Below are 17,111 nucleotides of genomic sequence, written 5' to 3' on the forward strand. Positions count from 1 at the left end.
GGTCTTTGCGGGAGTCTACTAATGTAAGCACAATGGGTCATAGTTAAGACACCGGCTGTTTACATGTTACAATCTACATTTTCCTGTTTGGCCGCTTGATAAATAAACTATTTTATTTTTACGTTTCTATCAGGTCATTTCCTGTTTTATTTTTATTTTATTTCCTGGGTACTTGTCTGTTCCTGTCAGCTCTACTTCCTCCCTTCTTGATAATTGCTCCGCCCTCAGTGTTTTCTGCGTTTAGCCTGCCTCGCCTCTTCTCAGTTACTCACTTGCGTAAATACTTAGTTTCTCTTTGCTTGCTGCCAGATTGAGCTGTGCTGCTTGTCAGGACTAGTTGAGCTTTCTAGGAATTTCTTTGTGTTCTTGTATTCTTTCATCTGAACCTCATTTAGATTGTTTGTCACACCATCTTTATGTGTGACCTCTACACATTTTTGGACTTTTAGGCTGTTATTTTGCCTCTTTGTGCCTTCCATGTTTGGAAGTACAAGTATTTTTGGAAGTACAAGGAACAAGTGAATTAAACCTACTTGATCAGAAATAATTTTTATTACAGTTCTGCTGATTTTCCTACAAGTTTTTCCTACAAGTTTTCATTTCTAACCCCGACCACCACCTGTGTGTCTATAAATCCACCATTATAACAGCATATTTAATTGTTTGAAGAGGTTAGAGGTCTCTGTGTTGTAAATTATCTGATCCTGCTTCCCCCTCTCTCTGTGTTTCTCTGTTGTGAATGAATGGAAACAGATTGGAAAAAGTCCAGCGTGTCCTGGTTTGCTCTACAGTATCTGGTCTTGGCTTACAATAGTTCCCACTGTGGTTCCACTCAAACTTTCCACATTACTGAAACAGCCTTAGCAATAAAATGATGGGGGCGTTCTCTCCAACAATTCCAACAACAAGAGCTGGGAGAAGTTTGTAAGTTGAGTCGAGTTGTTTTTCCTTTTGACAGTTCTGACATTTCCTTTACATTCCTCATAACCACTGTAATCTTTGCATCACAAGATTAAAAAAAAAAGCACCCTTTTAACTGGACATTGTAGCAGATAACTCAAACATTTTGTCCCTCTGGATTCACTCATTTGAAAAATAACCGCAGCTCCTTGCAAAAAATTGTCACAATTTTCCAGGATGAACATTTCCAGCTAAGAAAAATGACAGTTTTACCTCAAGATTTCAATCTCTGCATTTAGGTTCAAAACGTTTCGCTCTTACTTTGTTTCTGATTAAAGAGAAATCAAGTTGAGCAACTTTAAAGCAACTTTAGAGCTTTTGTCTTATTTTTACTTTTTAAAAAGTGCAATTTATAATCACAACACAGAAAAATTGTACCACAGTAAATAGATTGAAGAAATGTCCCTTTTTTAAAAACAGAAGCACAACTGATAAATATGATCCTTTTTCTTTATGTACTATTTTGTGTAAGTTCTGTAGCTGGAGAACAGAGTTGTGTAAATAGTACCAGGAGTCCATCCAGGTTGTGTGGCTGAAACTACAGCAAAACTCTGGAAAAGTCTATTTGCCTGTTTTGGCCCTTTTGTCCACAGGAGTATTAAGCCAAGCTGTTATAGTTACTCTTAATTTTCAGCCCCTCCGCTCCTTTATTTATTTTTAAAATCCTTAACATGTCTTACAGGATTTCAGCATTAAGGAGAAAGAACTGAAAGGGAGTGTGGCTGTTAGCTCCTGGAAGTAAAGCTGTTATTGGAGAATCTGTCTCAACAGGCAAATCATCAGAAAGTGAAAATAAATCAGTTCAATCAAACACAAAGAAGGAAACGTTGTTTCGGGTTTAAACAGCTAGCGGCAGTCTTAGATTTAGCAATATTTAATCGTTCCCAAACTAAGACTAAGACTTTATTAATTATAAATGTGCTATTTATCTTAAGTGTTACTGAAACACTTCCACGCTCTGCGTGTGACACAAACACATAATTTCACACAACAGTAACTGTTGTATAAGCGTCCGTGTGCTTTGCTGTCGTCACCACAGAAGCTGTTTTGTTTGTTTTCGGACCTTTGAAGGGTGTCAAGACAACTGGGTGCTCCACAGAGGCAACTACACCTAAAACAGACTTCAGTTTCCCTCCAGTTGATGGAAAACTAGGAGGCTGAGAGGAGGCCCTTCGAGAGCAGAGAGGAAGGAGGAGGCAGCAAGTGTGTGTGTGTGTGTGTGTGTGTGTGTGTGTGTGTGTTGGGGGGGGGATTTGTGTGTGCACACAATACATGTTTTTCATGTGTAACAAAGTGCTGATTTAATGGTAAAAAGAATAAAAGCCGCCTAATTAAATACGTTTAGAACAGCGGGTGTCTTTCCCTCTAAGCAGCAGAAAGTAAACACACTTTATATCTCAATATTTAAGACAAAATTTTGGATTTTAAGCATGTGGCTAATTCATTCTGTCTGCAACCCACAGTAAATCTGTTCATCAGTTTATACCGCCATCTTATGGACAACAGATGTTACTTCCATCGGTGACCTCTGACACCAAAAGCCGCATGCAGTTGGATTTGTTTGGCATTTATTAGCAGGAAGATCCAAAACTTATGGATGGGCCTGCATGCGAGTATTACCAAAGATGGGGTTTGATCCAGATCTGCATCCTGGAATATTTTTGGAAGGAATCTTTATCATGAGATGGTTCGAGATTGGGCGTATTAGATCAAATCTTTGAAAAGTATCCGATTAGTTTAATGCCCAAAGGAAGAAATCAGTTTGATGTTCTCAAAAATATCAGAAACTATCGGTATATCCTGGAGCAGAGAGACGTGTGCAGTCCTGTTCGTGTGCTCAGTAAACCGGTGATAACAAAACAGCAGAGGATATTTGTGTGGTCGTGGATATAAAAGTAAGACAGGAGACATGAACTGAAGATATGATCTGCTCTCATGAGAACAGTTTCATCTGGAGATGTAATCTTTAATCGATTAAGTCATGAAACATCGCTTCCCTCGTCCCTTATTTCATAAACATTATTTATGCGGACAGCACTTACTCGCTTATCTTAGACCGTTTCACGTTGTCTCACTTTTAGACCTACGTTAAGCCAGATGATTTTCCCCAGTTTAAATGATGAGTATGTTAGTCAGCAGGAACAGCCCTAGTCTTATCAGCTCTTTCCTCTTCAAGACTCAGTTCATGGCTGGTGTGGAGGTTTCAGTTTCAGAGAACTTCCATTAGCAGCTAATCGATAAGAAAAATCACTCAGATTACACAAAGTGCTGCTTAAACACAACTAAAGGCAACACACCCACTCACAATAATCTTACAAGCTTCTCCACACATGTCCACGCCTACCAACACACACACACACACACACACACACACACACACACACACACACACACACACACACACACACACACACACACCAGTAAGTAGAGCTCCCTTCTCTCAGTTCAGCTCAGATAACATGAAAAATATAATCTAAGTGATAAACTATCGAGATAAATTCAATTCAGTTATTTTCATTTTCTCCTTTTCCCTCTATTTTTATCATACATTACAATAATGAATGTTTATTTATTTACTTTATTTTGTTTTTATATAGCATTTACTTAATCACCAAACACATTTTTTCCTTCAAAATTTGCTGAATTTTCAATCAATTTTAAAATACTCTGATATGCTACAAATTGTAGAAGTGCAGTAATGATACAGGACACTTAAAACTGCACGTTTTTATCCCATGTCAGGCCTCGTATCTAACGTGTTTAAAATTAATATTAATATTCTGCAGCTGCTTTTTTGTGAGTTTTGCTGTAAAAACTAACATCATTAAAACCAACCTGACCAGGAATAAGAGCTGAAACATCATTTTATGACTCAGGATGGTGTCAGAAAGGAGCATGCTGTCTTCACAGCCTCATGACGTGCTCGACGATGAACCAAATCATTCCTACCTGTAACACCTGGATCATCCTCACTCACTGTTTAGTTTTGCACATACTGCAGTTTATATCTTTCTATATTTCACACTCACACTTGAGCACCTTTAACAAATGAAATTTCCCCTTTGGATTAATAAATGTCTCACTTCTGGAATATTATTATTTGTTGTTACAACAGTTTAGGCCTTTATTTAAGACCCCTGTAGAAAAGCTCCGTGTCTCTCACAACAACCATTGCTGCATTGTATCCTGGGAGTTGGATGCCACAGGAGTGTGGGACCAATGCCTTCTCTTTCCTATAAAGACTTTCCCACCACGTCTATAAAAATCTCTGGAATGAGTGCAGCTTTTGTTCTTCCTTCTCTCACCTTCTGCCATAGAGCTTCTCTGGAGGCCAGACTGGAGCAGGCGGCTACGAACCAGCAGTTTCCCAGCTGACCTTGGTGCAGGTCATGAGCGCTGATGCCGTCCACAAACAGATGGGGGTCGCTGGTCAACTCCTGGAACAGCAAAGATGAGACAAATCAGTGTTGATAAACTAATTTTCTTCCTTAAAGGTATTACATATACTCAAAACTCTGATTACAAATAAAATCCAACCCACAGGCAGCTGTACAGGAATTATCATGGCCACCGTAGAATTAATACTTATCCTCAACTTCTTATTTACAGGCACAATTAATCCACTTCTAAAGGCATTATAATTTAATCCAGGTTTGAATCTTTTTATACTGTGTATTTTATTGCAGTGTCTCTCTGGAAAACAGCAGGCGGATGTGGTCAGGACAGGTGCCAGGTGTGGATGAATGTAAAGCGGGGCGTTACCCGGAGCACTCGGTCAAACATCATAAGGTAAATACAGAGTAAAATCCCTCCCCGATTAACTACAAGTCTCTTCTGAGGGTTCAAAGCCAAACAAACCACAGAGGCAGACTAACGGGACGGCAGCCAAATGATAGAGGTGGGATAAACCACAGCACACGCCCAGGAAGACCACTAACTGTATGTAGAGACAAATGTATACATGGCTACACAAAGTTAGCCTCTCAGGGTCTTATATCTGGTGTAGAATGGATTTAAAACAGTATGTGTGTGTACTGCAGATCTGAGCAGAGCCAGGCCACGGCACATTTGCTAAAAAGTCTGATGTTAAAATAGGAAAACAGGAAGAAAGCTTTAGTGTGTGCATTCTCCAAATTAAAGGCCACTATTTTTAGTGCATATAGCCACTATATATGCACAGACAGCACAGAGCCAGTGTTTCCCTAAGATTGTGTTTGAGATGATGGAAGAGGAGAAAGATGGAGGATGTATATGTGTTTGCTCTCTGGGACAAGAGATAACAGGTCTAATGTTCGCTCCATTTCCAGTAAGCTCTCCATCCTGTGGGCTGACTGCAGTTTGACTACAGATGGTGGTCCTTGGTCTGCTTTGCAGCCTCAGCATAGCTGAATGCAACTCTCCAGCTCCTGCAGGTGATGGGTAGAGATCCAGTCACAGAGAGGTAAGATCCTCTCGAGGAAACAGACAGTATTAAAAGATGAATGTCGCCTCCAGGTCTGAAAAGTGAAGCCAGTGCAGAAGTGCCTTAAAACAGCATTCTTTTTAATGGCCACCAGGGGGAGACTCTTCTGGTCCCCAACAGACTTTGGTGGTGCTGAAGTCGATGCTGAAATGACCCTCAGCTGCCTCCCTCTCTGTGACGTCAGTAAACAGTTTAACAGAGTTTGAGATCATACTAAATAAAGCGTGATGGTCATTTAGTTAATTATGATTATTATTAGAGTCAGAGTTTATAAACCAACAGTTGTGACAGCTTGTTAGCCAATGAGCACATCCCTCAGACTCACTGCCAGAGCCAGCCTTCCCCTGTTACGCCTGGTTCCAAACACCAAGATAGCGATGCTGAAAATGCTCCATACTCTCATAAAAGGGCACGGTGTGATATCAGGTTCCATTATTTGTACCCGTAAGTGGATTTAACCTGCAGCAGGTGAGTCATCCATACAAACTCAAAAGAGATAATATCAATACAAAAAAGAGAAAAAAAAAAGAAAAATGGGAGAAGTTTCTTTAATGATGAATCTAAAAGTGCTTTTAATACACAGTTAACACTGTTAAATGGTTAATTTCAAATATGAACTTTTCTCTAAACCTAAGAACACTGTGAGAAATTCAAAGAGTGAAAAAATAGTTCCATCTTCACTTTTGGATCAAAATGTCTCAGGGATCAAAGTCCTCACTTTGATGCTTTAATGCACCACAGCTTCATCTTTATACAAACTCTGCTGCTCTTCCACTGCAGCACGAGCCGTGCTTTAGCATTTTTCCATTAAGCTGTAAATCTATGACATCATACTGATTTGCCCGAAACATCAACACATATTGGCGTGTACAAAATTATCTGGGCAGTGTTCTTCGTCTTAATCAGAAACCTGTATCTCCCGATTCGATCACTTACGCAGATGGAAACATTTCTGATTTACGATTCAAATATGAACTTTGTCTTAATGGGACCAATCACTAAATAACCTTTGATATGTACGTCTTAACTGCCTTACACAATGACTGCGACCATCGTTATCTGCATGTCAACATAATATTAACAGGCTCCAACATGCCATGAACCACCTCCTCGCCATCCTTATCATTCCACACACCTCATCGCCTACATTAACAATAATTTACTTCCACCCGCTTTCAATAAAAACTGCTTGTTAAATCCTGAGTGTTGCAGCGCTTCTTTTCTACACGTGGACTTCAAACATGGACTAGAAATGTGAGCAGAAACCTACGACTGCATCATCTGTTTATAGAAGTTAGCAGTGCAGGAGCCATTTTTGATTCGCATTTCACCTCTAGCCACCAAACACTGCTTCTCCATCTTAACTTGTGTATTTGTGCATTTACTTCATGCATTCAGGAGAATTAGAGGTAAAAAAAGCTTACAACCATGTAACATGCAGGATGCTGGACAAGTGAACTATTCTGATTTTAAACTAATGATTTCTTTTATTTAACTTATTACCTCATTATTAACATTTCTTTAGTTCAAAGCTAAATTGTTAAACAGAAATTTGGAAAGTGAAGCACGTATCAGTCAATAAGCCTCTCAGTGACATTTTAAAGACATTAACATATTCACAATGAATAAAACCAGTATGAGAGATCCACATCAGAAATGTTTACGAAAAAAGAAAATGCTGGCAAATTATAGTGCTCTAAACTCCAGTGTAGAAAGGCCAGTAAAAGCCACAGACTGTATCTAAAAGATGTAAAGACAGCTTTCATTTTGGACGGTTGGTGGTTCGATCGCTGGCTGTTCCAGTCTGCGTGCCAAAGTATTCTTGGGCAGGATACTAAAATAAAAAAGAACGACAAGTCGGAAAAAAAAGCATTTGTGTAAATGTGAGTGTGAACAGGTGAATGAGACATGTTGTTTAAAGTGAAGTAGAAGTAGAAAAGTGCTATACAAGAACCAATCCATTTACCAAAGCCTGGAAACATGACGATGAGGTGGTGTCAACAGGTGTTAGCTAACAGGGAGGGGACACAACAGCGAGAACATAAAACTACAAAAAGAAACAAGTAAAACTGACCGAAACAAACAGACTGACAAAAACAGTAAACAGGAAATGACTTGGCACAAACTCAACATTTAGTCACCACCACGTGACCATACCTGAGCCACAAACACTAGCTAGCTTGGTTAACGAGTGGCATCCGTAACCCATAAGGGTGCAACGCACAGACAGAAAGCTGTTGATTAGTGATAAATAACAAACGAAAAATAAATAAATAAATACTAATTATCATTTAAAACTGATGCACAAACTTTTTACACAGGGAGCAAAAATAATAATTTCACCAACAGCACAAACTCAGTCGACAGATCCACTTTGTTATACCTGCGTTAGCATCAGCCCGTTCATCAAAGCAGCCACAGCAGATGATTTGACAGATAGCTCAGCCCTCCCAGAGCTGAAGCTGAAAACTATCCACAGACACCAAAGCTAGTTTTTGTAGCAGGTCGTGAACTTGTTTATTTCTGCTCTGAAGTGAGACATTTTAATATAGGACTGACACGTTTTTTTGGAGACAGCCTCAAGTGGACGTTAGAGGAACTGCAGGCTGTGGCACTTCATTTTTTTAACCCTCGAGGTTGCTGCCTTATAGAGCTTGAAATAATAAGCTCTTGATATGATCACTGGTTTAAATATACAGCTGTCTTTTGAGTGCTGGAGCTGAAGCATTGATATTGAGTGCTAAAGTTTCACGAGACACCACAGAGAAGTCAGGGTTAAGTTTAGGGTGTAACCAAAGAAATATTTCCCTTATCTCTCCACTCCCTGAACAAATCAATAATATTGATCAAATGCTTTAAGTGCTCTGTTTAATAATTTAGCATGAATAATTAACAGTAAAAGCATATGAAATACACAGAAATCACTCTTTCATAGTGTATATACACTACAAGACTAGAGGAAGACAGAAAATTACACATTTAATCAAATAAGACTCAATGAGAAGCACTCAAAGAACAGTGCATTTAGATTTTATGCAGGTCAAGAAAAAAAAAAATCACAAGACAAGAAAGAAATGAATCTTTTGACTCAGCATTATTAACGTGAAAAGCTGAGCACAGATTCTGTACACAGCAGCAGAGCGAGGCTGGAAATCTGAACTTAAACAGCTGCTGTTCCACTGCATAAAGCTCTCCTAAGGTTCAGTGGGGCTGACTCAAAGCCTCTGATAAGAGACACTTTTGCAGTTTAAGGATCCTAAACAAATCCAACGTGGAATTAAGGCAACATTAGACATTTATCCACCACATTACAAAAGTAATAATAGGTCTATAAAAACATTGTTGTTAATTTTTAAATAGAGCTGGGCTATAGAACGATAATGATATGTATTGCGAAATAACTTTTTCTCGATAGAAAAATTAAACTATTGCGATAGGCCTCATCCCTCTTGTCCTATTAAAAAAAAACAAAAAAAACAGCCAATCCAAATTAAGTAGCGCAGAGCCTAACCAATCACAGCCGCAGCGTCACGTCACGTGACTTGTTACGTACAGCACAAGTGCCAAGGCGCACATGTGTATTTGTTTTTGCAGCCGGGCTGCCCGGGTAATGGAGGAAATGAGTTTGCCGACTAGAGAAAAATCAACCGAGAGCGTGAGCGAAGGTTACCGAACCGATTATAGTTCCAATGCCGGAGAGATTGTCGAACGGAAGGGCCATAGAAGTTCCGTAGTGTGAAGGTATTTCGGCTATTTCAAGTCTGACAAAAAACAGAGTAGCGCGCACTGTAAATTGTGCCGAAAGCAAGTCTGCAAATACAATTAACCGGTGCATGCTCAATCTCTGACTGAAAGCGCTAATTCGTCATTCGGCTTTTGTCAGACTAAAGTCGCTGTTAAAACTGTTGAAAAGCTAAGCTATACAACAAGGAGAGATTGAGAATTTCCTTTTAGTTCTCAGTTTATTTGATATTGACAAAAGTTAGTCAATTTTGTCTGTTCTTCTGTAAAACAAACTAAGATTTATTTTTAGAATTAATATTTTGTTTCTAAGTGGAATTGACAATTTAGTAGTCTGTTTTGTTTGTTCTATTTTGAAACTTAAACGCTTTAGCGGCTGCCTTTTGTGTAGTTTGCAATATTTGCCTTTATTTATCTGAAACTGAAGTCTCATGTTCCTTAAGTACATCTACCCTGTTGAACTTATTATGGGAAATAAATATTTAAATCAAAACAAGCTGCAGATTATTTCACATTTTACTTGTGAGCAACGGCACATTTAAATCTTACAAATATAGTTATTTGGCTTATATCGTGATATATATCGTTATCGCCTGAAATGAAAAAAACATAACGTGATATGAAAAAATCTTATATCGCCCAGCTCTATTTTTAAATGATCCTTATTATCTCACACTGGATCTTGGTGAAGCCCCTCAGTTCATTTAATCTGAAACAAGCTGTTTTAACTCCTTCCTTTCAAGGCAACTGTCTTCTGATTGGCTGCTTCTTGAAAACAGAAGGTTTTAACAATGGGTGGGTGGAGCTTCTGTGCTCAGTCACTTATGTGTGAGATGACCATAAATAGGGAAATATAAATTCTCACAAGTAAAAACTGTATGAAGCTAAAGCTTAGACTGTTATTCGCTTTTCTAGTCTACTCTTAATCCTCTTCTTTATTAGCAGAAACCCGCAATGAGTGAAATGGCTGCGCACAAATCACCACTGTGGTCCAATGATGAGGTGCAGACAACCACCCTGAGATAACAGTAGCCGAGTAAACTTGGCTCTAGAGAAAATCGTCAGACACTGGGCACACTTAGCTTGATAAAGCTACCTCCTAAATCAGAGCAAGCTAATGGCTCAGTCACACGAGTAAAACCAGGACAGCAGTACTGAATTTTTTCACATTCTGGAGAGTTTCAGCGTTTTGAACAGTCTCGTCACTTCTGATCGTAAGGCGATTCCACAGGCTGCCTGATCGGACTCAACCTTCCTGCAAACAGTTGCAGTGTGACCTGGACTGACTTCAGTCACGCAGAGAAGTTGTTGGAGGTTTGCAAATAATTGCTCTCTAGTTTACAAATGCAGACAGATTAAAAACTTATTGTGATCAGTGTGAACGAGTCTTTGTCAACTCGAGGGAACTCGACAACCTTCCTGATCTATATGAATACAACCAGCTGAGTCCAAATGTGACAGTTAATGAATGAATTTCTGTCCTTTTTACTGATTTGAAAGCAACAACATTTACCATTTAATCACAGTTAACTGCTGTATTATCAGAAACAGACTGCAAATAATTGCCAACTTGATCCAATTCAATTGCAGACTGATATCCGACCGACTCTGTCCTATGGCAGGTTTTAGCGACGGTGTTTATTTAGCAGCAAAAAAATAACTGATGTGAGATAACTTCATCTTATTGCACAAAGCAGGGACACAAACTGCCGTTAAAAAAGGAATAAATCACAATATGTGTTACTGCAGTACTCAGCATATTGCAAAAGGTTTAATATCGCAAAAATATCGTATGTTTGGGTGTTTGATGATGATACACGTTACACAAAAGAAAAACAGGAATTCAGTTGTTTGTGTTTTTCTTTAGTCCTCAGCTCTCCCCAGCAGAGGACAACTTCACTACTTATCCATTAATCAAATTTATTTTCTGTAATCCATCCATCTATCTTCTTCTGCCTATATAATAATAATAATAATAATAATAATAAAGCCACAAAGACAAATATTAAAATCTTTCCTGTCAGTCACAGTTGTATTTAACTGTTATATTTAACAGGAACAGCTCAGTCAAAAGCTTCACAGAAGGTGAAGGTTTTTAATAAGGGTGAGTGTGAAGACGACCAATTGTAAAGCACATCACACAGGTCACAATACAAAAGTAAATTCAAGTTCCTTTTGTTCAGTAACTACCAGAAACTGCTTACAACATGAACACACACACACGCACATGCACACACACACACAAACACACAACTCCTTGCTGTTGGCTTGAAATTCCATGAATTCCTCTCCCATTCAGCCCCTGTAACCTCTCCTCTCTTTATATGGAGCCTTGTCTCATGATCACCACGGCCATTCCCAGCCTACTGCCTCTGTCCGTCTCCACTGTGAATAAACAGCTGACCCTTCATCTCTGATGTATCACTAACTCTCCACCTTCTTTGAGTTTACTGCGTTCTTCTTTCACACCCTTTAAAAAAAATAACCTCTTTCTGTCATACAGGCATAAAATAAGAGCTCTACAAAAGATCGCCTGCACGGATGATTATGCAGCTGATCCCACTGAGCTGTAAAAGATGAAAACAAGCAGCAAACACTGAGAACTGCAGTTCCTCTAATGGCCACTTGAGGCTGACTTTATAAGAAACTCAGTCCCCATAGCTCCCATGTTAAAATGACCACCTTTTCAGCAGAAATAAACATGTTTAAAGTGTGTGACTAAAAGCAGGGCTGGCCTCCATGGATAGTTTCCCCTTTTATAACGACTCTGTGAGGGCTTATTCTCTTTTATACCTCATCTCGGGGTTATACGAACAGCTGTAGCTGATATTTAAAGACACTGAAACAGAGCTCACCACGGTGTTGGTTTTCTGGTCTGTTATGTGATACAAACCATCAAAGAAAATATATTTTTTTAAATACTGCTAACCTGACTGATTTTACTTTGCAACTATCATCTGTCATCATTATTATTATTTTCCACGTGTATACAATACATCTCAGAATAATTGTGCAGCTCTACTACTTCCCCTCTCGGTAAAACATTATTTTCACTCACATTTGGCCTTTTCCAGGTGACTCGCCCAATTTGATTTCGCTGGTAGAACAGAGACTGGTCGGAGGCAGGGAACAGAGGGTCTTCAAACAGAGTTCCTTTATGCTGGCACTGCCTCCTCAGAGCAGAGAAAGACTGACCCTCGTACGGCACTGCCATCCCCCTGCACAGAAACAAAATGAAGCTTTACAACGAAGCACAAACAGCATTTACACAACATATAATTACTGACTATTCCTCACTATCAGAGGGCTGTGCTGTGAGGAAGGATAAGGGGTTTAATTAGTTAGCCTCCTATGAAGTGTTGTGAAGTTTATCAGCATATGCAAAACATGAACAGACTGGAAAACCGTATCACCATTGCATTCATTTGTAATTATGCCATGTCGTATTGACTCACAGGTTTGCTGCCTTCCGTTGCAGGCTTTGGTCTTACTGACCTTATTCCTCACACACACCCACAGTCTGTATAGCGTGCCGAACCTCTTTATATTGTTCTAATATTACAGTTTTATGTGAAATGACTGTTCACACCATATGACCATGGAATGGGGAATCGCAGCTTGACTCATCCAGTCAATAACCGCCTTCACTTACTGCACAGACAGATTGTTGATGTTACAGTAAGTGAATTCAGATGGTATCAAAAACATATCTGGCTATGTTGAATTTCATTTCAACCACAACACATCAAATGATTCTGTCTGAATTTGGAGGTCAGTCTAAAGGAAGAGACTTCACCATAATCTAATTACGTGGACAATATATTTAACATCTGAGGTAAAACCAACTATTTAGCCACTATACAACCCTAAACCAACAGCAGCCTGATTAGCATCATGAGTCATGTTTTAGGAGGGTGTGTGAGTGTGCAGGAAGGGCTTTTTTCTTAATAAAACTAAAACCTCTTATTAATGATAAAAAGCCATAACGACTGATTAATCTTTTATATTTCCCATTAAAACCTTAAGTTACAGAAGATAAAAACACTGATTGTGTCATGAAAGGATTAGAAGGATCAAATGTAGAATCTCACAGACAAAATAAACTGATAACTGAGCAAGAGTCAAAAAATAAATCCAAACAACCAGGAGGAGCGAAGGGAAACCCGACAAAGTGAAACACAGGAAACAATGCAGAAGGAAAAAATAATCAGGAAACCAACGGAAGACAGCAGGAAGCTAAATGAACAGAGAACACAAAGGAAAACTAAACTTCAAAGTAAAAGAGGAAATAAAGAATAGAACAGAAAACATTCAGAGATTTCTAAGAAGCCTCAGTGTCTCCTGATCCTGTTCAAGGCCTCAAACTGCACACAGAGCTGTGGATGAGGATTAATAAGAAGGGAGTACTTCTTTAAAACTCATTAAACATGCACAACACACTCACTCACAAGATAGTCAGATCATCACCAGTCATGTGACAGGATAGCAAACAGAAACTCGGGCGGTCATGTTTGACTACGGATCGGCAGCAAAGTAAATACATGATCAAAGTTTCATGCCTGTGTGAAAGTGTAGTGACATTAGAGCCTGATCTGACCAAAAAAGTCCTAACAGCAGCTTCAGCTTCCTGTCAGATAAATAAAAAGTGAGACAAAAAGAGGAAGGGCTGTGCTGTTGTTTCCCAGGTGGAGAAACCAGAGGCCTGCTGAGTACTAAAGGTATATTTTTATTTTGTTTTCCAGGAATGGGATTGCATCCAGATTCAGAGTGACTCACTGAGGTTAGAGCATGTTTTCTCAAACTGATCTACAGAGAAGGACTGACCACAGGACTTCAGCTGAAAGCATTCCTCAATTAAACACTGCATTCATTGCAGGAGAGCTGCAGATGCCACTTAGCACTGTGATGTTCAGATATTCAGGATACATTAAAGGCAGATTTTTTATTTTTTTTTTTTTAAAGTGACTACCAGGTAAAATAAGTCACTGTGGCAGGGCGTGGTTTGTGGCTCAGCTGCAGGGGAGGGGTGGATCAGTGGGTTCAGGGTGTGGTGTCAGGACAGGCTGATCAAAACAGGTGCTCTTCAGCACCTGGTCATGCTGTCACATCAAACTGTGACAGTCACCTTATTTATAAGGACATTCAAAAACAACTGTGCTGTACAGCTAAAAGAATACAATAAGAAAATCAATAAAACTGAAAACAACAAATAAAGTCATTAGAACTGAGTCTCATTAAAAGACTCAGAAAAAGAAACAGAAGCCAAACAACACGTACAGGCAGGACAATCAGCCTTCAAAACAATGCCACAGTTATGAAAACTGACATGCGTATGTCATGCATGTCTATGTATGAAAATTACTGGACTGGCATGAATCTACCTCTGCACACGATTTTCAGACTGAGCTCCCATGCAGACTCTTCACTGGAATCATCAGGCCCATTTGTAATTATATCACTGTCAATTAAGGCCAATAAACACGGAGATGATGCTGAACAGAGCAGAATAATGAGCGCGTGTGTTTTCCCCAACAAATTAGATTCCTGCTTGGTGGTCTGGTTCAATAAACACAGCCAAAGAACGGATTTCCCAAATGATGCAGAAAACACTGAACAAGTACACGGCCTCCCTTTTAGTTTACTTCCTGTTTTATTTGAAACTTGGCTCCTCCTTTGTGCTTTTCCTACTCGATGGAGTGTTAGGGCCAGATTAAGAGAAATTTATATTATTGACCATTTTGAGAATAAAGTCGAAATTTCGGGATTAAAGTCGTAATTCTACTTTGAGAAAAAACAAGGCACTTTGTAGAGGGTACAGCAAACGTGACACTGTGCCTTGAAACATCAACGGAAATCTCCACATTTAGATTTTTTTCTCCTCAGAATACATTTTCAATGTTATTTTTGACTTTATTCTAAAAAAGCAATCTGAAATATTTTTTTTCTAAATGTAGTCTAAACTCTGTCGTGCCTTAGCGCCTCTGTCAGGGCCGGCGTTTTATCTTACTTTCCCTCGTTTTTGTTTGTTTTTAAACAAACTATTATTTCACCGGAGTTCATTCCCGTCTCTCAGGAGCTTTTGTTAAACGTCCCCGTTTCCTCCCGTCATCAGCACACAGAGTCCTCCTGCCAACATTTACTAACTACAAACTAAACGTGACACACTCTTGGATCTGAAATGTTAAAACAACCTAAAATTACTTTGATAAAACGCAAAGCACTTTAAATATTTCAAGATTTAAACTGAAGACCTTTATATTCATGTGGACAAAATTACAGTTAAGCCAAATTCGCATGACGCGTGACAAATAAACCCCAATAAAACGACCAGTAACACAAAAAGAATAAAGTTTCAGAAATATAAAAATACTGAACTTACATTATGTAAATAATAACTTTACATTTTTAGATCCTCTAACATGAACTTATTTATTGCTTTTTAAATGCAGGTGAAATTAACCTTTATTAATTGGGTTTTATCTGCAGAGCTTTTAATTTTCAGGAGAGCTTCTACAGAAAACAGCTTGTAAGACATCTGAAGGTTGCGAGAAAGTAAGAATAAACATCAAATGTACGACAGAGTAAAAAAGAACAGCCAGTAAACATTTCTGAAGGGAAGCACGCAGACCCTGAGAGGATCTGAGCGAGCGTCTGTTTAGAAGAAACCACTGTGACCTTCTTCAGCAGCGTTACTGGGAAATGACTCACTGCCCGATGGGAGGAGGGGGACGCTGTGATTTTCTGTGTCTCGTATTTACAGACATTTTTAATAAGACGTGGCAAATTACTGGCACCAATAACAGATTGATCACCAATAATATGGCGTCTCTACTGATTTACATAAACAGTTGATTTGCAGTTATTTGACTTGAAGCTGAAAGAAAAAAATGTTTCAATATTGCTTTTGTTTCTGGGGGTCTGTTATTATTCCTCAAAATGAATGTAGCTATATGTAAAGTTCCTGTTTTGAGGTGGTTTTCCTACGTGACTTCATCAAGTTTATTCAGATTTTATGAAATTAAATGTGTTAAAGAGACAGCACGCTGTTTCTAAGAACATTAATGTGTAAGGTGTGATGATATAAAGCGGATGTGATGTACGTTTATATCCTGTTACGGTGGCAGACATTCACACTGAAGTGCAGAGTACACACCAGCACAGCTGTGCAATTAAATATGAATTTGATTTACAACCTTGGCTTTCATTGAATATTTATATTAACAGGATAATAAAGATAAATTATTATCGTGCTGCATTTGGTATTGTAGTAATGCTCTCATTTCTTCACATCCTCTTCCTGCTCTTCATTCCCTCTATAAAAATCTCAACCCAGCAGAATTTGAGTTAATGGAAATCCTCTTAATTAAAAGAACAGTTTTTCATGTGTAAGATAAATAAATGCACTCTTATCCAAAGTCTGAGAGTAATCAGGATAAATAACTGTAATCTCAGTACTGATTGAAATAACCTATTATGATTTCTGCCATAAAGGAGCAACAAAAGTTCAGGCTTTAGATGCTCGGTTTCAGACTGTTTCCCCCACCCCCTACAGAAGCCCCAAACACCAGCTGTTAACACCTACCCTTTGTAAGTGGCATCCAATCAGAAGAAATCTAGCTTACAAATCCTCTAAAATCATCACGTTGATGTCAAAAGAGGAGAAATGTTTATTTACTACCCTCCGCACAAGTTGAACAATCTGCAAAAGATTGTTAATTCAGCCAACTTCATCATTTTTAATCACTTTAAATCAATGTTGGTGTAAATTGAGCAATGCATTATAACTGTGTCAGGTTATGTTGTATGGTTTAGAAGGGTTTGTAGTCACGACGTAGCTACGGTGTTGATTTAATGCAGAAGTATAAATCAGACTTTCAATACTTCCCAGAAGGAGGGAATTATACATCTCTAAGCTTAAGTGCAGGTCTTACATTCTCACCTCAGACTC

The 17,111-nt window shown here is 38.8% G+C and overlaps 2 protein-coding genes across 2 annotated transcripts in view; one reads left to right on the top strand and one right to left on the bottom strand.

Annotated features, from left to right (window-relative positions):
• Window positions 1–17,111, top strand: part of LOC135933758 (uncharacterized) — a 375,148-nt gene that overhangs the window by 232,115 nt on the left and 125,922 nt on the right. The window lies entirely within an intron of this gene.
• capn5a (calpain 5a) overlaps window positions 1–17,111 on the bottom strand; it is a 30,352-nt gene that overhangs the window by 10,704 nt on the left and 2,537 nt on the right. Inside the window, exons 2-3 of the mRNA XM_063493139.1 lie at window positions 12,222–12,381; window positions 4,266–4,397 (exon numbers count right to left, since the gene is read on the bottom strand). Of these exons, the coding sequence (XP_063349209.1) occupies window positions 4,266–4,397; window positions 12,222–12,377 (288 nt within the window). The 5' untranslated portion in view covers window positions 12,378–12,381. The remainder of the gene's footprint in view (window positions 1–4,265; window positions 4,398–12,221; window positions 12,382–17,111) is intronic.

The sequence above is a fragment of the Pelmatolapia mariae genome, linkage group LG14 (genome assembly GCF_036321145.2).
Source record: "Pelmatolapia mariae isolate MD_Pm_ZW linkage group LG14, Pm_UMD_F_2, whole genome shotgun sequence".
NCBI classification, from domain to species: domain Eukaryota; kingdom Metazoa; phylum Chordata; class Actinopteri; order Cichliformes; family Cichlidae; genus Pelmatolapia; species Pelmatolapia mariae.